Source organism: Eptesicus fuscus, chromosome 13 (genome assembly GCF_027574615.1).
Source record: "Eptesicus fuscus isolate TK198812 chromosome 13, DD_ASM_mEF_20220401, whole genome shotgun sequence".
NCBI classification, from domain to species: domain Eukaryota; kingdom Metazoa; phylum Chordata; class Mammalia; order Chiroptera; family Vespertilionidae; genus Eptesicus; species Eptesicus fuscus.
In genome coordinates, this window is record NC_072485.1 from 79,376,936 (window position 1) to 79,397,965 (window position 21,030).

Consider the following 21,030-nt stretch of genomic DNA (forward strand, 5'->3'; position numbering starts at 1 on the left):
CAAAATCAAAAATAGTGTTATTAATTCTGGTGTCTCCGAAGCACGGAAGAAAAAAAAAGAGAAAGAAACCACCCTTCCCACATTTCAGCCCCAGGTCCAGGCCACGGGGCTGCCCCTGCAGGCAGTGCAGGCCCAGAGGCCGAGTCAGTCCTGGCCACAGGCTTGAAGCGGGACCAGCCCATGGGTTTGGCTCTTAGGGCCTGGCTGGGAGGCTGCCTGCCTCAGTTTGGGGAGTCCAGGCCCTGGACGAGGGATGAGAGGTCAGGGGTCAAGGTAAGAGTTCTGGGCCACTTAGTTCTGGTGCTCTGGCTAAGGCAACCAGAGGTCAGGGTTCAGATGTGGATGGAAGCCAAAACCATTCAGTCCTGTGGTCCAGCAGAGAGGGCCAGAGGCCATGGTCCAAGTTACTGAATCCTGGGCGGGGATCCAGAGAAGAGTGGGGCATTCAGTATTGATGGTCCAGCAGGGGCTGGGCGGCTGGGCTCTCACGCTCCTCGGAAGGGGCAGGCCAGTCACCCGGGGCCCCCGTGGGTGTGCCACTCTCAGGAGCACTGCTGTCCAAGCAAGGAATGTCCTGCGCTGCTCTGGGGGGTGAGGCATCGGTGCTGACATCCAGGCTGAAGCTGAGGTCTAGGGGCGCCTGCGGGAGGGGAGATAGGTTGGTAGAAGACCTGAGCTGCCCAGAACCCACCCCTCCCACAGGATCCTTACCTGAGATTTGGGGGTGCCTCCTTTGGGGCTCCCTGAGGCTGGCTCCCCCTCGGATCCCCCTAGCCCCTTCCGACCTCCCAAGCTCCACTTCCCACTGGGACCTTCAGAATAGAGGAGACCAGGGCCAGGGGGCCTTGAGGGCCGGGGACCCTCAGTGGGGGCAGGTGAAGCGGGGGGCTGTCCAGGGAGCCGAGGGGGTGGCCATTGCAGCAGAGGAGGGGGGCGGCCATCACCAGAACTGCTAAGGGAGGGCCTCGGGCCCCAGCCAGCACCTGGTGGGAGGAGTTGGTCGCCACTGCCTGTGGAAGACAGATAAGAGGGCAGAGGCTCAGCTAGGCTGTCCCCTCACTTACTGGTTCAGCCTGGCCTCGCTGGCTCACCTGCTGTGTTCTCAGGTGTGGGGTGTGCCAAGGGGGGGTTATTGCTGAGGGAGGTCAAGCCACCGCCTCCACCACAGTCTGAGTCGTCTACGTTTCCGCCACTATTGCAGCCGGCACCACAGCCCTTATGAAGCCTGGAGGGGGGAGGCGAAGAAGTTGGTGGAAAGGCCAGAGACCTCACAAACGGAAGTTCTCAGTTCAGGACAAGTCTCCTAACATTCCTGAGCCCTGGGGTGCTGTCTCTAAGAGATTTTGCCATCTGCTTTACAGGATCTTTTCAGGAAGGCATTACCAATGGCTCTTAAGGCTAAAGGCCGCCTTCAGCTGGGGGTAGGGTGGAGCCAAGTCAGCTCTGGGAAGGGTCAGCTCTCGGCTCCATCCTGGCTCCAGCACTTCCTCCCGAGACCCTGGAGGAAGTGGCTTCATCTCTCTGAGCCTCAGCTTCCTGCCCCATGAACCCAGCCTCCCAGGCTGGGGCGGCGGTGAGGGCTCACCTTTCCCAGCTTTGCAGAAGCCAGCGGGCAATGGCGCCCAGGCTGACGGGGCCACCCCACAGCGCCCGCAGCTGGGGGTGGCTGCCAGCCAGTGAGGTGGTGAGGGGCGACACGTAGATGGGGTAGCCGAGTGGTTGGTCGCAGGAGGAATTGATCATGTTGCGGAGCGCCTGTTTGGCGTTCTGGATGCTGCCGCGCTCCGGGTTGCGGTTGCGCAGGAACACCAGCTCCTGCTGCTGCCCAGCCCACAGGCCGCGCACACACTCTCGGTTCACCTGCGGGCGGCCACAGGGAGGGTCAGGGGGCTGCGGCAGGACAGGGCGGGGCGGGTGGGCGGGCGATCCCCACCTTGATGACGCGGAAGCTGAGGTGGCGCCGGTTGAGCATGATGATCTTGTACTCGTCAGAGGCGTCATCCAGGACGTGGCGCAGCGCCAGCAGCGAGGGCGTGTTGCTTAGGATGGCGCTGCGCCAGGCCGGGTCGCCCTCATGCGAGATGACCAGCCGCTCCTCGTTGGCTGCGATGGCGTCATACAGGGCAGCGGGCTCCTCATACTCATCTGGGGACGTGAAGTGGTCCTGGGGGAGGACCAGAGGGCTGGGGTCAGGGGCCCCTGACCTGAGGGGCTTCACCCCCACCTGCCCACTCTGCCTGGGCACGCCTCTCCCCACCTGGTGAAGCTTGAGGGCCATGCGAACCCCAGGTGCCACCACGCGGTGGAGCAGGTCCATGTCCGCAAAGACCCACTCGTCTCTCGGGGAGGTGATGCGGAAGTCCCCCTTGAACAGGGCGTGCAGGCCGTAGAGGAAGGGCTCCAGGCTGGAAAGGAGCGAGGAGGTGAGCGCCCAGGTTTCTTAGCTCCGGCTCCACGCGCAGCGGTCTAAGCTGAGGCCGTTCTTCACGCTGGGCCTCAGTTTCCTCGTCTGGACAAGGAGGTCAGTTTCTGCCCAGGCCCCTCACAGGGTGGTGAGGAACAGACAGGTCACGACTATGGGGTGCCTTGCCCACAAGAGAGCCACACTGAAGGAAGACCAGAGGGGATTCCTGGTGGCCTCTGGCCTGGAACTCTTCATGGATGGGGTGGAGGGGAGTGACAGACCCCCCGGACCTGTGGGCACTCACCTGGCAGACATGCTGTGAGAGGCTGTCCCCAGGGCCCGGCGGCCCAGCACACAGAGGCCAAAACACAGAGTGACCAGCGGCGAGTTCCAATCCTGATCCACGGGCTGTGGCACAAGGACCCCCATCCCCAGAGCCCAGCTCAGACCTGGGACAGGGAACCTGGGTTGGGGTTGGGGCTGGGACCCAGGCCAAGGGAGGCTGAGGGTGAGAGGAAGCCCCCGGAGCGGAGAAGGCAGCCCAGGGTAGGGGTGGCCAGACCTGGCTGCGCCGGGAGGCGCAGTACTGGATCCACTCCAGGTGCACCGCGCAGAAGGAGGGCAGCGAGAGGCCGGAGAGGCGCAGGTCATAGTCCTCGTCCACGCTCAGGGAGAAGGTGGGGTCCGAGTCAGCATAGCCGGGCGCCCGCACAGGCCGCAGGGCTGCCGAGATGCCCTCATGGCTCAGCCACGCCTCCAGCTTGGGCGAGCGGCTCACGTAGTAGATGATGCTCTGAGAGGAGACGCAGGCGTCAGGGCTGGGCCAGTGTCGGGGCAGTGCCTTAGCCCTGGCCGGGCACTGCTGCAGGAGAGTCGGGGTACAGGGGCTTCTCCCGGACACTGAGCCGGGGCCTGCGTCCTGGGACGCTCATCCATGTCCCACCCCAGCTTCCTGAAGCCACACGGGCAAGTCTGCTCTCCCCTGGGCCACGGAGGGGCTCGAGAAAGCGGACGGCAAGCACCCCTCCTTAGAGCGGCCCTGGAGGGTCCTGCACTGTGGCAAATGCTTCAGAAGATGCCCCATCTGTGAGGGAAACTGAGGCTCGGACAAACCACAGACCTGCCTAAGTTTACACAGCAGGGCTGACTGAGGTGTGATGGGATCCCAGGACCTTTAATCTCACGATGCCATGGGGTCCAGATCTCAGAAGCCTGGGAAGGCCAGGCTGAGTTAGGGGGGCTGCCTACAGGCCAGTGGGGCCGGCGCAGGTCTCTTAGGCAGCTGAAGCGTGACAGCCATAGGACCTACCCTCAGAAAAAAATCATCCTGTAAGGAACTGGTGGACATTGAAATTGGGTCTCAAAAGAACTGTTGGTCCAGAAAGAAACTCACTACAGACTGATTCATTTGCCTGTCAGCATAACTATTATTGTTCGTCTCACATTCAGTTCTTATAAGTACATCTCTAGTGACACATGATCTCGCTCATCTAGGGGAAATGATGAACAACACAGACTGAGGAACAAGAACAGAACCAGAAACAAGGAGGCATCGATCGGACTATCGGGCCTCAGAGGGAGGATAGGGGAGGGTGGGGGGAGGGGGGAGAGATCAACCAAAGGACTTATGTGCATGCATATGAGCCTAACCAATGGTTAAGTTCAACAGGAGGTTGGGGCATCTGTGGGGAGGGGTGTGGGATGGGAATGGGGGGATGAGGACAAATATGTGACACCTTAATCAATAAAGAAATTTTAAAAAAAGAAAAAAAGAAAAAAAAATCATCCTGGGCCCAAAGTCAGGGCCTGCCGGACCCCTCAAGAGACTGCTGGCTTCTAAGCAGGGTTTGGGCAAATGGAGAGGAGCTTTTGGAAGCCACGGCTATGAGTGGGGCCCCATCAGCTCCCAGTACATGGCAGCTGGAATGGAAGCAGCGCCAGGTCACTGGGCTGTGGGGGAGAGGTGGGGCAGTCTGGAGAGGGCTGGGCTGCCCCCTTCGCAAGAGGAAGGGCTACCAGGAGCCTAATGGGTGAGCAGGGGCAGCATGGCGAGGAGGTCACTTTGGGCTCCAGGCAGACCAGTTCCTGACTGACCATCTCCACAGTCTAGGCCACCACAGCCTCCAAGAACCAAAACACGGAGCCCTTGGGAATGCGGGGAGGGGCTGGCCGGGCACAGTAAGTGCTGCCCACCTGCCCTCAATGCTACTGCCCCAGGCGAGCCTTCCGAAGGAGGGTGCTGGGGCTGGCATCCAGCCTGCACACACTCGGGAGGCCTCTGCTTCCCTCGAGCACAACAGGCTCCCCACAATCCGGAACCGGTACCGGGGTGCTCCCGGCCAGTGAGCAGCCTCTGGGCAGCACCGCGGCTGTACCTTGACATAGTAGGTGATGAGGATCTTGCGGAGGTCGAAGACCTGCAGCATGGAGGCTGCGTTGTTGTCGCTGATGCTGTAGCCCTCCAGGACGTACTTGCTGGCTGTCACCTCCCAGGCCAGCCAGCGCTGCCCGAAGGCAGCATTGAAGGACAGGACCCGTGGCAGGTGGCCAGGCTCACAGCAGCAGCAGCCCTCGTCCTCCTCCACGCCCTCTGTGATGGCCTCCACCTCACGCTGCTGGCAGTATGTACCTGTGGGGAGAGGTGCCCCTTCAGAGGACCCCCAGGCACCCTGCCTGCCTCCTCCCCAGCGAGTGCGCAGGTGTGGCCCCAATCACCCTCCAAACGGGGATGCTGTGTGCGTAAGTTAACAAATAGGCCCCTTTCTCCTGACTCCAAGGGCCACAGTGGGGTGGGAGTGGAGGGCACAGGGCCCTGGTCCCTCATTTAGAGACAGACTGAAGCTCAAAGAGAAGTGGCTTTGCTCAGGTTCATGAGCTGTGCTGAGAGCCCTGTGCACCGTTAGGGTATCCAGTGTGGACGTCCTACTGTGGGTAAGCTAGTTCACCCACAGGGGTTATGTGTGGCACCCAACCTGGGCCAAGCCCACGGCCATGGAGCAGGCCAGCAGGCACTGGCAGGAGAACTCAGAGCTCCAGGCCCAAGCCTTCACCACGCAGCCCATTCAGTCACGACAGCCCCAAAGTCCAGGCAGGGCCAGAGCTTGGCCAAAGGAGACCCTGCCACCCCACTGCTCAGACTGGCAAAGCCAGGAAGGAAGAGTGCCTTGCTCAAGGTCACCCGGAAAACCAGGGCAGAGCTGGACTGGCATCCAGCCTGCACACACTATGAAATGGCATCCTGCGTCAGGCCAGGCCCAGCAGCTCACCCCGGAACTCAAGGCCACGCAGCTGGAAGGTGACGAGGCCATTGCCAACCTCGATGAGGTGCACCAGGGCATTGAGGTAGTCGGAGGCCAGGACGAAGCAGTCGCCGGGGCCGTAGTTGCCCCAGCGGCCCAGCACCAGGTCCCCACACAGCGTGTGCTGCAGCGAGCGTGTCAAGTGCTCATAGAAGATGGAGTTGAGGTTGTTGTCGTCAGCGCCTGGGACCCAGGACAGACAGACAAGTGGACAAAGTGACAGGTAAGCGAGGCTCCTCCTCAGGAGACCCATCGGAAAGCCCCCTGAATGGCTGAGTACACACCGGGGTTCCGGTCCAGCTGTGTGACCAGGCGGGTGTTGGAATGATCCACACGTTTAGTGCTGTTCGGAGAGAGCGACAACACAGTGGGCGCAGAGGCGGCGGCTCGGATGGCAATCCCCATCGGCCCACCCTCACGTCCCGCTGAGCCCACCCCCCATGCCTGGGCAGAGGCCATGACAGCACCGTTACTCAGGAGGAGGCTGAGATTCAGGGGCAGGAGAACTCACCCAGGACCACACGCCAAGAAGCCCAGGGTGTGAGCCCGAGGCCTTGGCGTGGCCTGGGTTTTGCCCTCATCGGACCAACCACCTGAAGCCCACTATGCCCGGGCACTCAGCCCCGCTGCAGGGCCCCAGCTGGCCTCCCTCCCAGAAACCTGCCCTGTCTCGGGCAGCAGCCCCTTCCTCCCAGGGGCCCCCTGAGTAAGGTGCCGGTCTCCCTGGAGACTCACTTGTAGTCGCGCTCCCAGAACTTCAGGGGCCGCGCATAGGACATGATGAAGACAGCGCTGCCCAGCAGGGGGTTAAGGGGCGTGGAGAAGAGCGCTGAGAGCAGGGCCTGAACGAACAGCATGGCCGAGTCTGGGCACGAGTCAAGGAGGTGGCCAGGACATTGGACCCTCCCCGCCCCCCTCACCCCCCCTTAACCCCTGCCAATCCATCCTGTACACCCCCATCCTAAGCCATGGTCTTCTCTGCACACCCCCACCCAGGCAGCGGGCGGTAGGCCGGGTACGTGGCACGGCGAAGGGCTGGGCAAAAGCGTGGAAAGCCGAGCCCCAGGTGATCTGCCAGGGTGCGATGTAGGTCAGCACAAAGCGCAGCTTGTACAGCAGGTCCCACAGCTGGCAGGGTCAGAGGGGAGAAGGTCAAACATGAGGTCACTCACAGAGCGGGGTCTACCAAGTGCCCACTCAGAGCCTCGGGGCACCCCACTGGCTGCCCACATGGTCGTCAAGCTCAAGTTCACTCCCAGCCCTTTCTCTCTGGACCTGGCTCCAAGCACTTGTTACCATTAGCAACCACACTGAGGGGCATTTAATTCGTCCAACCACTCGAGGAGCTTTCCATTGCAGGCTCCCTTCACAGATGGGAGAGCTGAGGTTCAGAGGACGAAGAGCAGGTACAGGACTAGCTCAGGCCATCCCTCTGTCAGTGATGAGCTGGGCCTCGACTATGGTACCAAAAGGCAAGACACAGGCCCAGGCCTGCCCTCAGAGGAGACAGGCTGGCTCTCCGTTACCATGGGCCAGACCAGAAAACCAGATCAGAACGCCCAGTGAGCGAGAAAAGGCTCGGGCCTACGGGGCGGCACGACTGCAGGACCCAGGGCAGAGCCAGGACCAGTCCGTTGTTCACTGTGAGCCCAACCCACTGGGGAGTCCTGCAGCTGGCAGAGAGGGTTTTTTTGTTGTTGTTTTGTTCTAATTCTTCTTTAAAAAAATATATTTTTATTGATTTTAGAGAGGAAGGGAGAGGAATAGAGAGACAGAAACATCAATGATGAAAGAGAATCATGGATTGGCTGCCTCCTGCACGCCCCCCACTGGGGATCGAGCCCACAACCCAGGCATGTGCCCCTGGCCGGAATCGAACCCAGGACTCTTCAGTCTGCAGGCTGATGCTCTATCCACTGAGCCAAACCGGCCAGGGCTAGAGAGAGGTTTATACACATCCAGGTCCTAGGGGCTTCTGCAACTCAGCTCTTACGCTCTATCCACTGAGCCAAACCGGTCAGGGCTACAACTCAGCTCTTAACTGGGCTCCAGGACTGTTGCTGGCCAAGGGGCAGAGCTCAGAGGTTGGTGTCCTGAGAACAAGGCCAAGACCTATCTACTGCTTACAAGGAAGGTGGTCAAGTATCGTGATTCAGAGAAAGACCGGGATTCAAATCCTGGGTGGTGCCCAGCCAGTGTGGCTCAGTGGTTGAGCATTGACCTATGAACCAAGAGGTCTTGGGTTCGATTTCCAGTCAGGGCATATGCCCAGGTTGCAGGCTCAATCCCTAGTGTGGGGCGTGCAGGAGACAGCCAGTCAACGCTACTCTCTTTCTATCCCTCTCCCTTTCTCTCCAAAATCAATAAAATATATATATATATATAAATATGAAACACAAATCCTAGTTGGCCACCAATTCTCTTGGGGACCTGAAGCAAGTCACTTAACCTCTGTAGACCATACCTTCCTCTCTGCCCCTCAAGAAGCTCCGGGGAAGGCCCGCAGCGGGGCTGATGTGGGACAGCAGCTAGAGGGGCGCAGGCCCCTGGGGAGTCGCCGCCCAACCCCGCCCTGAGGCAGAAGAGCTCTGCTCCTGCCGCACAGCCGAGCCCGCAGTGCAGCCACTGGCTCACCTTGCTGCAGAGCAGGGACATGAGGAAGTAGTCGAGCAGAAAGCCCTGGGAGAGGCGCGGGTAGTCAAAGTGGAAGAGCAGGACGGTGAAGGCCAGGGTCAGGTACTGCTGGGGCGGACAGCAGAAGGCAGAGCGCAGCAACTTCAGCCCAGCCACGGTCATCAGCAGCGCCCGGCAGCTATGGGTGAGGGGCAGGCACTGTATTAGCTGCCTGGCGGGGTTGGGGTCGGGGTGGGGGGGGGGGGGAGGCTCAGGAGACAGTGGCTGTGCTGCCTGGGCTCTGTTGGGCTGGCCCTGCTCTTTTGGGCCAATGACACCCAGTCTCTTCCCTCTTAGGGTCCCCCTCTTTAGACCTATTTGGGAGACACACTGCTTTCCAGGAGGCTGCTGCTCATCGGACAGCGAGTGAGGAGCTGGGTCCCCTTTAGCTTGCTGGGCACTGAGTAGGTCTCATTTCCTCTCTGGGCTTCGGTTTCCCGTGCATCACATGGGACTGCGGGTGGTGGGATGGGGCGTCCTCACTAGAGGCAGAACTTGTCCGGGTGGCTGACCACCGTGTGGGCGTCCACCGTGAGGGCGTTGAGCACCACGGCGGGGTAAAGCAGGTACTTCTCCACACACTGCAGGCCGGCGTACAGCTTCTCAAACCACATCACCTGGGCAGCGCCTGCAACGAGGCGCCATCGTCAGCACCCGGCCCTCCACCCTTCCCTCCCGCCGCACGGCCAGGACCGGTGTGCCTCGGAGGAAACCCGGGGGAGGAAGACCGTAGGATGTGGTGTTCCGGGTCCCTAGAGACTCAGTGGGGGAGGCGGGTGATCTTGGGCACGCCAACAGAGGTGAGGCGGCCTGGGCAGGGCGCACCTGAGGGGAGGTGCTCTAAGGCCTGACAAGGGCTTCCCAGATGCCCACTACAGCCAGGGCAGGTGGGTGAGGCCAAGTACACAGTGACCCTGAGCTCTAGGGCCCTTCTGAAGGGGCACTGCCACTTGGCTCGAGCTAATTATAGCCACATGGAAATGCTGGCCCAGGGCTAAATCTCCCATCGTTTTATAAAAACAAGGCCCGTGGACCTTTGTAGAACAAATCCAGACGTTTAAATACAGGCTCCAGAGAGTTTGTTGCCCCGCCCAAGTGAAAACGTGCACCAGGCAGATTTAGTCCGCTGGTAAGCAGCTGGTGATTCTGGACAAGAGATCTCTTCAAGGCCCTGGACTTCTCCCATCTCCTTGGAGAGCAGGCAGGGGAGGGCACAGCCGGGCCAAGCGGGGCCCAGCGGCAGGAGAGGGCACCAGGAGAGGGCACCGAGGGCCGTGAAGCAGACGGGCAGCCCAGGAGGAGGCTGCCCCCTGCCGGCACTCTGAGCCGAGAGGACCACACTGGGATCAGCCAGGAAGTCAGGGCAGGGGTGGGGGTGGGGTGGAGGGGTCCCAGCACAAAGGCGGGCACTCACCCCGCACTTCGTACTGGCTGTACTCCAGCGGCTTCAGCACAGGCTGCGACAGGCAGAACCAGGGCAGCTGTTTGCGGAGTTGTGGCAGCAGGTAATGTGTGAAGAAGCCCACGGCCCCAGCCAGTGCATACAGCACGAACCCCAGCACTGACTGCAAGAGGGAGAGGCCAGCAGCTCAGCCAAGGGGAGTGAGGCGAGGGGCCACAGGGGGCCTTGGGCACAGGCTGGGTAGGGGCCGAGGGGACGTGAGGCCACGGCTGCTCAGGGCCCTCAGGTCAAGTGGGCTCCTGCAAGAACCAAGGGGGAGGGGGTGGCCTCGCCACACAAACCTTCAGGGCAATGAAGACGGTGCTGGCGCTGATGGCAAAGGTGAGCACGGCGATCACCACACACATCACCAGGTCAGAGTGCAGGACCTCGCGCTGCAGGGCCAGGAGAAACCAGCTTGGGTGCCCGCCACCCAGTGGCTGACAACACCCTCTCTCAGCCCCCTGCCCCAATACTAGAGCCCTACACTCGGGCCCCTCACCACGGACTGGCGCATCTTGTCTGGCAGTGGGTCTGGGGGCTCGGCCCGGGCTGTCTCCAAGCTCCGCTCCTCCAGCTCAGGGAAGAGCTTGCTTCGGATCAGAGACCTGGGGGGTGAGAAGAATCAGGTACCCAGGTCTGGAGAGAGCCCCCTCCTCCCACAGGCCCCAAGGTCAGTAGGTGACAGGCACATGCACAGACCCACAGACCGCCCCCCAACCCTTGCCATGCAGACACACATACAAACACACATGTGTGCACATAGACTGCACATGCAGGCACCCACCAGAGCACGGTGGGGTCACTGCTCTGTCGGCTCAGGTGGTAGGACAGTGCCACCAGGAGGCCACAGAAGACCGAGAAGAGGACTGGGACGTGCTGCTCTGGCCAAGGAGTCTGGGGAGAGAAGGCATGCTGGTCAGGGGCGGGGGGGAGGAGGTGAGGTGGGAGGAGGGGATGCCACCCCCCACGGGAGAAGCCATTGCTGAGCTAAGCCCAATACACAGCCCTGTCCCGACAACACCTGGGCCTCAGCGTGCCCTCCGCCCCACAGTCATCGCTACCTTGATGGCCCCGAGGCAGAAGCCGTAGAGCAGGGCAGCCGCCAGCAGGCTGCGGGAGAGGCTGAAGACTGCAGTGAGTGGGCTGGTGGCGGCTGCGAGGTAAGAAACAGCAGCTAAAGCCCTACTCCCACCTGCTGGCACCCCACCTCACCCTCGCCCCGCTGCCCCTCAACTCCCGGAGGCTAACCTCCCTGGGACTCCATCCCTACCCCCTTCTGTCCCCCCAGCCCTGAGAGGCCTCCAGAGCTTCTGGCATTTTTAGGTTTAAACCACTTGCCTGGGGAGGGGAGGGGAGGGGAGAGGAGGGGAGGGGAGGGGAGGGAAGGGGAACAGACAGGCTCTTCGAACCCATGGTGCCTTCCTGGGCCCCACCCTGCCCCCCAACCTCCAAGCCACCTGTGGGCACCGTACCTGTGCCCCCAAAGCCGTGCATATCTATCTGCTCCAGCAGGTACATGAGGCAGGTGTTGACTTGGGGCAGGAGGCCCAGGAGAAAGACGAATGGGAAGCACAAGGTGAACACTGGTGGGAGGGGAAGTGAGGACCAGTCAGCCTGGAGGCTGGCCCTAGGTCCACCCTTGAGGCTTTGCTCCCCGGGACCACTGCACCCAGTCTCACCAGTGGCCACGTCACGGGCACAGAAGAAGAAGGAGGCGGAGAAGAGCGTGAGGCCGTAGAGGGAGACGGGCGGGAAGGGCTGAGCCGAGCCGAGGGCGTCCAGCAGCCAGATGAGCAGACAGCAGATGCAGAAGTAGACGGGCCGGCTGTATGCGATCACCCAGTTGTGGCCCTGGGAAGTGGGCCTGTGAGGAGCTGGGCTTCCCCCACTGACCACCCTGCACGCATGTGCACACATCATGCACGTACATGCACTCTCAGGTGCCCCAGGCCTGGCCCTGGACCAAAGACAGAAAGCCTGGCAGGGGAGGGGCAGAAGGACGGGGGATCTGGGGCTAGCCGAACCCGCCCCACCCGGTCTCAGCCCCGCCCAGGACCAGCCTCCTGGCACAGGGGCTGCTCCTCCAGGACTCACGTGCATGGGAGATGCCGCATCAGGCTGGACACTCTGGAAGAGATGGGAGTGACATTGCATCGAGAGCCAGCACCCTTAGGGGGACAGAGGCCCCAGGAGCCGCTGGGTTCTACCACTGGGCTGTTATGAGTGACCAGGGAAGGACCCTAAACTGAGCCCCAGTTCTCCCATTTGTAAGATGGGGGCTGGCTATAGGGGATTTAGGCATCTTGCCTTCTAGCTAGCTCACCTCCCTCAAGACAGGCCATGGGAAGGAGGTGCTGGGAAGGAGGTGCCGGGAAGAGGGGGGAAGGAGCCGGCCTGACCTTCAGCAGGGAGTACTGGCAGGAGGCGATGACCAGGCAGAACTGGAAGACCCAGATGTCGGTGAAGAAGCCCTTGAGCAGCAGCAGGTAGCCTAGGAAGGCGACCAGGCTGCTCAGGCCGACACCAAGGACGTTCTCCAGCAGCCCCCGGGTCCTGGGGAGACAGCGGGTCAGGTCACACAACCTCCTCACCTCTAATGGGGCAACAAGGGCGGGGGGCGCCGAACCTGACCACAAAGGCCCCTCTCTGGGCCCGTGCCCATGCCAGTCCTCATCCTCTGACCTCTGAGGGCCGTGGCCAGGTTGCACCTGCTCCGGGAAGCCACCTTGTGTCCCAATCTGTGTCCCCTCTAGAGACTGAGGGCTCCAGGTGCCACCACTCGTGGGACCTGCCCATCTCCCGCTAAGGCATGCCACACTGACACAGGCAGTGCCCAGCACACACTGGTCACAGCCTGGGGAAACCCAGAACACAGGAAGCCAGGACGTGGGTCCGAGGCCGAAATTGTCCACACAGACAACAAAAGTCATCTGACTTTCTGGGCCTGTTTCCCCTGAGAAATGGGGTGACAAATAGTTTGTCAGCTTTTTTAGGCAACAGGACTCAACTTACCCAAATATACTATAGAAACAAATAAAACAAGAGACTAAAGAGGAAGTTTGTTTTGAGCAGAGCTTTGGGAGAGAGTATTACCCACTTGGCCATCCCTTTGTGTCCCAGGGGAACCCAAAGAAACCCCACTGCAGACTCGTCTTCGGTGCCCCCTCAGTGACCCCCAGCAGTCAGGTTCTCTGATGCCATGACAGCCTCCACATGTACAAGGTCTGGAAGAGACTGGGGGCTAACCGGCGGGCACTCACCGGTCCAGCAGGGCCAGCAGGGCGAGACGCTCGTAGCGCACAGACGTCCAGTGGCCAGGAAAAAGCCAGTACTTATAGCTGTGCTGGGCTCGGGGCGGTGCCTCCTCCATCAGTGTCTGCTCCTGGGATTCGTGCAGGGAGTCCTGGTCCAGCAGGTCAAACTGCAGTCCCCACAGCCGCGGCCATCAGCCCCTCGCCCTCTACATGGTCCATCCCCCCTCCACCCCTCCACCTCCCACTGGGCACACTGTACTGGTCGACCATTTCCTCCAGCACAGAAAGTCCCCAACTTCTAGCAGCCCCGTGACCTGCCCTGACTCTCCACTGCAAGGGCCTCCTCGTTGCTCCAGGTTCCCAGGACATGGCTCCCTGCCTGCCCGGGACTAGCTCCTGTATCTGTCTGTCTCCTCCACTCGGGCAGCAGCTCCTGCCTCTTCCTGGGCTCAATGAAATTCACCTTGTCCTTCAGGACCCGGTGTGAATGCTGCTCATCTCCCAGACAGAGCCATCGAGGTCACTTTGACTAGCCACCCTGGCGCACACAGAACACCGGCCTCGGACAGACCTGGCGCCAATGTCACTGCTATCACCTCTTTGACTTGTGTTCTTCATTCAACAAGTACGTATAGGGCACAGCTTTGGGCCTGGCTCCGTGCTGGGCCCGGGACGTAACGGAGAGCCAGGAACACACAGCCCGCCCTTGGAGGTGCCTGTCGGCTGTGCAAGGACAACGCTGCTACCGCAATGGAAGTGAAGGAGAACGTGTGCCTCACGTAGAGGCACCTGGGGCTTCTGCGCGATGCCCATGGTCTACCCGTGGGCCTGGCTGTTAGAGGCCTGGGTGCTCCTTTTTTTTTCTTTTTTAAAAAAATATATTTTATTGATTTTTTTACAGAGAGGAAGGAAGAGGGATAGAGAGTTAGAAATATCAATGAGAGAGAAACATCGATCAGCTGCCTCCTGCACATCCCCTACTGGGGATGTGCCCACAACCCAAGGTACATGCCCTTGACCGGAATCGAACCCGGGACCCCTCAGTCCACAGGTCGACGCTCTATCCACTGAGCCAAACCAGCCAGGGTTGGGTGCTCCTTTTATCACTACTCTTTAAACTCTGAATCTATGTTCCACGCATGCTTAGTACTTCCAGCACTGGCTGACCCTGCAAATTACTGTCCTAATCAGGACACTTTTAGGAGTAAAAGAGAGCACTGTAACTGCCGAGATGACAAGCAGGAACAGTGTCCCCAAGCTATCCCACGTGTCAGGTGCCCAGGCAGGGAGCAGCAGTTACCGTCTAGTAAGTTAGTTAAACTGCCCCTTCTGTAGGTATCACTGCTAACACCCGTCATCTCCACTCACTATGGGTCCCTCCAGGATTAAGAAGATACTCCATGCCCAGCCGGCGTGGCACAATGGTTGAGCATCAACCTATGAACCAGGAGGTCATGGTTCGATTCCCGGTCAAGGCATATGCCTGGGTTGTGGGCTCAATCCCCAGTGTGGGGCATGCAGGAGGCAGCTGATCAATGATTCTCTCTCATCATTGGTGTTTCTCTCTCTCTCTCTCTCTCCCTCCTTTCCTCTCTGAAATCAGTAAAAATATATTTAAAAAAAAAAAAAAGAAGATACTCCAGCTGCATTTGCTGAATAAGCAGCTCCCTGAACCATTCAGATTAAGGCAAATCCTGTGCCAGCCACCAAAGGCCAGAACAGACACCTCAAGGCCCCTGGACCCCTAACTCAGCCGCCTGTCCCTCCTGGTAGCTGGGGGAGGGCTTGGTGGTCTCCCCAACCCCACTGCCCCCTCCTACAGGTCCTTGACCGATCCTGATAGCTCACCTCCGGGATCTCCAGGGGCACTCGGCGCACCTGCATGCCCTGCAGAACCACGGGCCTCGGCTGCAGCAGGTTCAGGCCACCGGCCACCTCGGGGACATCAGCCGAGTGGAAGCTGGAGGAATGTGAGTGGCGGTCCCTGTGGAAACCACAGCCATGTGGGTCAGGGCCATTGGCACAGGGCGGGGTTGAGGCCAACACCAGGCCATAACTGGAGGGGCTGCTCAGATCAGAAAAAGAACAGAATAGGGGGTTCCGGAGGGGGCAGGTGGCCCTGGGTTCCTGGAAGACCCTGGGAGCCTCCTGCTTAGAAGTATCACAGTCAGGGACCCAATAGATCCTTGTAGGCCTGCCCTTCACTGCCCCCACCTGGAGGTTCTGAACTGCCCCTTCCCCAACCCAGTGAACGGAGACATGGGGAGACACGCAGAGCCACCTCCACCCCCCACCTGGGCCTCCAGTTCAGCCTTGGAGAGAACACTTCCCAGAAAGGGCAGCCCAGCTGCGGGCCCAGGAGAGCTCACACTTGGGAGACTCACCAGGTCCCATTGGCTGCCTGATCGCCCTGCTGCCCTACGGGGTTTTCGTAGCCGCCTCCAGCCAGCCCGAAGGTGTAGGAACGCCGCACGCCTGGAGCAGGGGTGTGGGGCATTTGACAACATGTCAGAGATAGGAGCACCAAGGCCTTCGAGAACTCTGTGCTATGTCCCTCTACCCAGCCCCTGAGGACAAGAGCAGGAGAAGGGAGGGCCTGCCGGTCAAGAGCCTGGGCCCTGCACTCAGGCACCCGGGTGTGGATCCCAGTCTACCACTGACTTCGCCTCTGACTTCAGGCTGCGCCTCAGTTTCCTCATCAGCAGACCGGGCATAAGGAGACCATCCACACCTCAGAGAGGCCGCAGGTGGCGATGCAGGTAAGGCGCTCAGCAGAGGGCCAGAGGTTAGGAGGTGCCTGACAGCGAACACTGCTGCTGGGCTGACAAGACCCTCAGCAGGAGAAAGAGGGGGCACTGGGCTGGCTGGAGTCAGAGGCTGGGCCTACAGGGCTCTCAGGACTCAGGGAGGGGCTCACCGCTCTCATCGTAGAAGTAGTGCACAGCCCCCTCCGAGGTGTCATCGAAGGTGCAGGCCTCGTGCACGTTGGCGCCAGCCCGAGTGAGCAGCAACGACGAAGCGAAGTGCAGGGCGGAGGGCAGCGTCAGGGCCCGGGAGTGGGAGGAAGCCCGGCCCCGCTGAGCCTCGTGCAGGCTGCTGGGGAGGGCCAGCCGGGGGTCAGCACCACCCAGAGCCAGCTGGCCCCTGGCCCCACCGCCCTCCGACCAGTGGCAGGTGCTCACCTCGGGGGCGAGCCCATGACAGATGCTGGAGGAGTGGGGTTACTGCCTGCGTTGTGGCGCCTCCGGATCGCCTGGGTCCGCCTCACATTGCTCGAGTGGTCCCGCTTTCCAGTCTCCTCAGCTGCTGCCAAGAGAGACCCCCGAGCATAAGTGACAGTGGCTTAGACAGAGCTGGGGGGGTGGGGGGGCAGGCACTCCTGCCTGGAGATAAGGTCAGGCCTAGTCCAACCATGCCCTGGCTCTAGGCCCCAGTGAGGTCACCAACCACTCATGCCGTTTCCCCATCTGAAAGGAAGGACAGTATGTCTGCCCTGCCCCACTGGTGGCCCCGGATGACGGATGTGATGCCGAGTCCTCAGGGGCAGAGGTTTCAGGTACGAACCGCAGCACCGAGGGCAAGGTGCCGAGGTCTCTGCCTGTCTCCTCATGGCTGCAGCCCTGCTTACCTGAGGGGTTTGGCAGACAATGTCACTCAAGCGCTGAGTTCACGTCCATCTGCTGCCTGAGACAGGCTGAGCTGCTGACCAGGCCCACTCCAGCCTGCCCCTCGCCCGAACCCAAGCCTCTAGCTGGCTCACCTCCCGCCCCGCCCTGGAGCTGACACTCACCGCCGCCCACAGCGCCTTCCTCCTGCAGCTCCCCCCGCCAACCAGGTTGGTTGGCAGCAGGTCCCCGGTGGGCCTCAGCAGACAGCACAGTGGGCTCCCCAGCAGCCAGCTCCACCCCTGCCTGGGCCTCCAGCTCAGCCTTGGAGCCAGCCAGGGGGGCCCTCAAGACATCACCCCCCGCCCCATCCATGCTCAGCACACGGGCATGTGTTTTGGCGCTGGCAGTACTAGGCGTCCGCTGGGTCCCATAGGGCCGCTTCGGGGGCACAGCAGTCCCTTCCTCAGCCCCGTGAGGGGCCCGTCGCTTCCGGGGACCCCCTGCCGCGCCCCGGGAGCTCTCCGGGGAATAGCAGGAAGAAGAGGAGCTGTCGGTACTGTAGCGGCGCTGAGATCTGAGACTGGAGGCCGGGCTCAGTTCACTGCCCTCGCTGGTGTCTTCATCTTCAAAGAAGCCCCCACCTTCCAGCAGGGGCCTCCGAGGGGCGTGGCCAGGTGGGGAGTGTCTTCGCACCGGCGGCCGCCGTTTGCTAGGCCGCAGCAGGGCCAGGTCCTTGGGCCGCACAACCAGGAGCGGCTCAGCTGGGCCCGGCGGTGTCCCTGCTCCTATGACTGTGTCAAAAGAACGCAGTGTGTCATCTGAGGGGACTCCAGCATCTGGTGAGGCTGGCAGCTCAGCTTCAGAGGGTGGGTCTGTGTCGCTGCCCTCAGGGGCTTGCCCACCAGGGGGGCTGTCCAGGTGGGTGGAGTTGGTCTTCTCACTCTTAAAGCTGCTCAACGTCTCCCTGTCGGTGCCACTAAAGCAGGAATCTGAGGAGCCAGCTTTCTGGGTCATGGGCTCCCCTGAGCCCCGCCGGTCCAGGGGCTGGTAGCCACCCACTCCCCGACATTGTTCTCGTCGACTGCTGGTCCTCACCAGGGCCCGGTCAGGCCGAGACAGGGTCAGGAAGCTCTTGCTCAGCTCCTGGCTGAGGCTCCCCTTCAGTAGGGGACTCATGGGAGTGTCAGCAACACTGCTCCCACTCCAGGGGGCTCCATCTCCAGCCAGGGGAGAGCGTTCCGAAGAATCCGTACTGGGGAAAGAGGGGTCTGGGGCAGCCCCCAAGGGCGTCTGGGGAAGGTCTCCAACTGTCAAAAGAAAGGAAGGCAGAAGGTGAGTGAAGGACACATTGCAAAAGGAACTGGTGGCTAAGGGATCTAGGGCCCGTGCTTTCTCTGAGAGCCCAGCAGGGGTAGGACCCTGAGGAGGCCCCATCCAGAACAAAGAAAGCACCAGGGAAGCAAAGTTGGGGTGACCCGAAGACAAGGTAGTCTTCCCCCAAGCCCCTGCCACACCAAGCCCACTCACTCAGTTTCTCCTGTGAGCTTAACTTTAGCATCTCTCGGTCGGCCGAGGTCACGATCACGTTGTTGCTGCCCTGCTCCCGCACCAGCTCCTTGATGTCTGCAACCGGGGCCCCAAAGGCGTCAGCAGGACCCCAGGGCAGCTGCCTGCCATCCCGTCCCACACCACCACCTTCAGCCCCGAGCAGCAGCCACCTACCTCTGAGGGGCCCAGAGTCCTCCATCCGGGGAAGCAACTCCTGAGCAGATGGAGAAAGATGTGAAGGAGCAAACAGGACAGGAAGTAAGCCCAGGACACACCCATGGTGGGGAGGGCTCCCAGGAGAGGAGCAGAGCCTGAAGGCTGGGATCACTCACCGAGACCTGGTTGAAGCCAAACACGGAATGCTGGGAGCTACAACGTACTGGGGGGGTGGAACTCACTTTCCGAAACACTGTCATCTCCACTCCAGGGTCCCTGAAAGTGGAAAAGAGCGTCCGCTATGAGCTAACCTACCCTCTTCACACAGCACTTCGTCTGCCATCGCCATCTCTTCTCCAGCACTCCCTCACAATTCCAGGCCAACCACAGAGCCAGTGCTGCCCACTCACGGAGCCAATGTTCCCTAGGCCCCTCCTCCATCCTCCAATGCTCAGGCCCAGGCACCAAGAAGCCTTCAATCCCCGACAGCGCCCCGCCCCGCCCACCTGAGCAGATTGCTGTCCCCCTGGGCAGGCTCCTCCTCCTGCTCCCCCATGGTAGAGTTGCGCTTCTCCACAATCTCGCCCTGGTCGAACATGGCATGCAGCCGATAGTTCACAGTCTTGATGGTAGTGAAGATGACAGCCACCACGAGGCAGTACACACCGGCCACCATCAAGCTGGGGGGCAGGACCTGGAGATGTCAGCAGGAGCAAGTCAGGTCCCTTCTCAACAGCCCGACCACCACAGCATGGCTAGGATCCACAAATTCCCAAGAAGCTCTGCCATCCCTCAGTGAAACAAGCGAAATACCTCACCAGGGGTCCTGTCTCCTAACTCAAGAAATTACATGAGGTGCTCAAGGTCACCCAGCCCAGCAAAGGAAGAATTTGACTCCTTCTCCACACGATCCGGAGATTCCTCTGTCCGCACCCCGGCACCCAGGGCGCAGTCCCGAATCCCTGCCAGGCTGCCACCCTCGGTGACATCTGCCTTCACTTTTGACGGCGGGAGTTACAGGTAGGTGGTGGCAGTGTCTCACCATGTACAGCAGGAAGGGGAAGGTAAGCAGGAAGATCCAGACGTAGAGGTGGAAGCAGTTGGAGAAGGTGCTCTGGTGCGGGTCGAAGAACCAACCGCCGGTGAGCGAGGCCCACACCCCCTGGCGCAGTATCTGTAACACCTGCGACCCCATGGCCCCGCCACTGCTGCGCGCGCCCCCCTCCTGGGACCCTCATGGGGGCGGCCCCCGGCCCATGCCCCGCCTGGCGCCCGAAGGCCCCGGGGCTGGCCGCGCTCACGCCATGGCCTCCCCCGGCAAGGAAGAGGGGTCCGCGAGGCGAGGTTGCGGGCAGGGGGCGGGGCCGGTCGGGGCAGTCAGCGGAGCCAGGCCAGGGCGCGGCGGGGGAGCCGCATCAGGGGCGGGGCCTGGGCCCCCACCCCCGACCCAGAACTGCTCCGAGAGGCCGAACCGGCGAGCAGGCGCGGGGTACGGGCCGGGCACCCGTCGGCGGCATCCAGAGGTGGGCGTGGGGTGGGTGCTCCGGAGATGCAGACGACGGCTCCCCGGCTCCGGTCCGGGAGAGCCCCGGGACCCTGAGGTCCACTTCCGGGGTCACAGGTCACTCGCTTCGGGATCCACACTCGCCCCGCTCCGGCAGGCGCCGGCCCAAGGGGGAGGCCGGAAGAAGGTGCCGCGAGCCGCCAGCCTGCAGTGGCGCATGCGCCCGACAGGCCCAGTTGGGACCCGGAAAAGGAAAATCTGACGGCATGAATGCGCAAGCGCGAGAAGTCGTTGGAGCGCCGAGAAGCCGGGAGCCCTTTGGGCGTGCGCAGAGTCCAAGTCTAAGGGCGGAGAATCCAAAGGGTAGAAGCGCTTGGGCGCATGCGCACACCTAGGCGTTGTCAACCAAGCGAAAACCACCACTGATGGAACTACAGGTGCTCTGGTGTGGGTCAAAGAACCAACCGGCAGTGAGCGAGACCCGTCCCCCCGGCGCAGGATCTGTTAATTGGCGCAAAGCTCTCCCAATGCCCTTTGGCTCAGTGGATAGAGCGTCGGCCTGCGGACTGAAGGGTCCCAGTTCCAATTCTGGCCAAGGGCACATGCCTGAGTTGCGGGCTCCATCCCCAGTAGGAGATGTTTCTCTCTCCCTCTCCCTTCCTCTCTGAAATCAGTAAAGAAATATATTTTTTAAAAAGCTCTTCCAATGAAGGAGGTAGGGAAATGGATGGAGGCGTGGACTCCTCAGGGCTACAGCGATATTTCAGCTCCACTGGAGCACCTCCCTCTAGGTCAGCCCCTTTCAGGGCTGGACCTCAAACGTCAAAAGCATCTGTGGACTGGAGCTGCCTCTACTTCCGGGTCAGAGCTCAGATTTGGAGTGTAGAGAGCGACACTCCAGAGCAGGCGGGAGTAGTCGAAATAGGATAGCGTCGTTTTTCTTAAAGTGACAGGCTTGATCAAGGCAATTGGGGTCAACACTGTGGCGGAGGGCGACTTAACGATTCTGACTCCAATCACTGGGCTAAGTTCAGGACAGGTCTCAGGTTTCTGCCTACTTGGGAAGAGGCATGAAGAAGCGAATAGCTTCCCTGGTGAGGGGAAGACGAGCGCCTTAGACAACCCGTTCCAAGAATTTGA

General features: G+C 61.1%; 2 protein-coding genes across 8 annotated transcripts in view; one reads left to right on the forward strand and one right to left on the reverse strand.

Annotated features, from left to right (window-relative positions):
* PCNX3 (pecanex 3) lies at positions 1-20,084 on the reverse strand. Of its 6 annotated transcripts, none has more exons than XM_028153878.2 (35): positions 19,429-20,084; positions 18,893-19,080; positions 18,563-18,662; positions 18,405-18,444; positions 18,210-18,305; positions 16,865-17,989; positions 16,257-16,377; positions 15,992-16,170; positions 15,459-15,549; positions 14,923-15,058; positions 13,081-13,241; positions 12,220-12,373; positions 11,915-11,947; positions 11,500-11,671; positions 11,293-11,403; positions 10,882-10,973; positions 10,605-10,714; positions 10,320-10,425; positions 10,120-10,212; positions 9,791-9,941; positions 8,860-9,004; positions 8,338-8,515; positions 6,723-6,831; positions 6,439-6,568; positions 5,988-6,046; positions 5,671-5,886; positions 4,780-5,033; positions 2,967-3,197; positions 2,709-2,812; positions 2,258-2,405; positions 1,934-2,164; positions 1,586-1,860; positions 1,092-1,225; positions 712-1,010; positions 1-640 (listed from the first exon to the last, which is right to left on the reverse strand). In XM_028153878.2, the coding sequence occupies exons 1-35, from the start codon at positions 19,579-19,581 to the stop codon at positions 446-448; spliced, it is 6,120 nt and encodes a 2,039-aa protein (XP_028009679.1). In that variant the 5' UTR covers positions 19,582-20,084; the 3' UTR covers positions 1-445. The 6 variants fall into 6 exon arrangements, with proteins under 6 accessions (XP_028009679.1, XP_028009680.1, XP_008145174.1 ...); XM_028153879.2 differs by having other exon boundaries at positions 15,992-16,167; positions 16,257-16,380; XM_008146952.3 differs by having other exon boundaries at positions 13,081-13,202; positions 16,257-16,380.
* MAP3K11 (mitogen-activated protein kinase kinase kinase 11) overlaps positions 19,479-21,030 on the forward strand; it is a 14,899-nt gene continuing 13,347 nt past the window's right edge. For both annotated transcript variants that reach the window (XM_008146953.3, XM_054724661.1), the window contains exon 1: positions 19,479-19,528. The gene's annotated coding sequence lies outside the window, so the exon portion shown is untranslated. The remainder of the gene's footprint in view (positions 19,529-21,030) is intronic.

Coding starts and splice junctions, on each gene's coding strand:
- PCNX3 (XM_054724654.1), bottom strand. CDS start 19,581: ATGGGGTCGCAGGTGTTACAGATACTGCGCCAGGGGGTGTGGGCCTCG. Junction 11,672..11,914: donor ATGCGGCATCTCCCATGCAC/GTGAGTCCTGGA, acceptor CCCACTTCCCAG/GGCCACAACTGGGTGATCGC. Junction 2,165..2,257: donor TGGCCCTCAAGCTTCACCAG/GTGGGGAGAGGC, acceptor GTCCTCCCCCAG/GACCACTTCACGTCCCCAGA.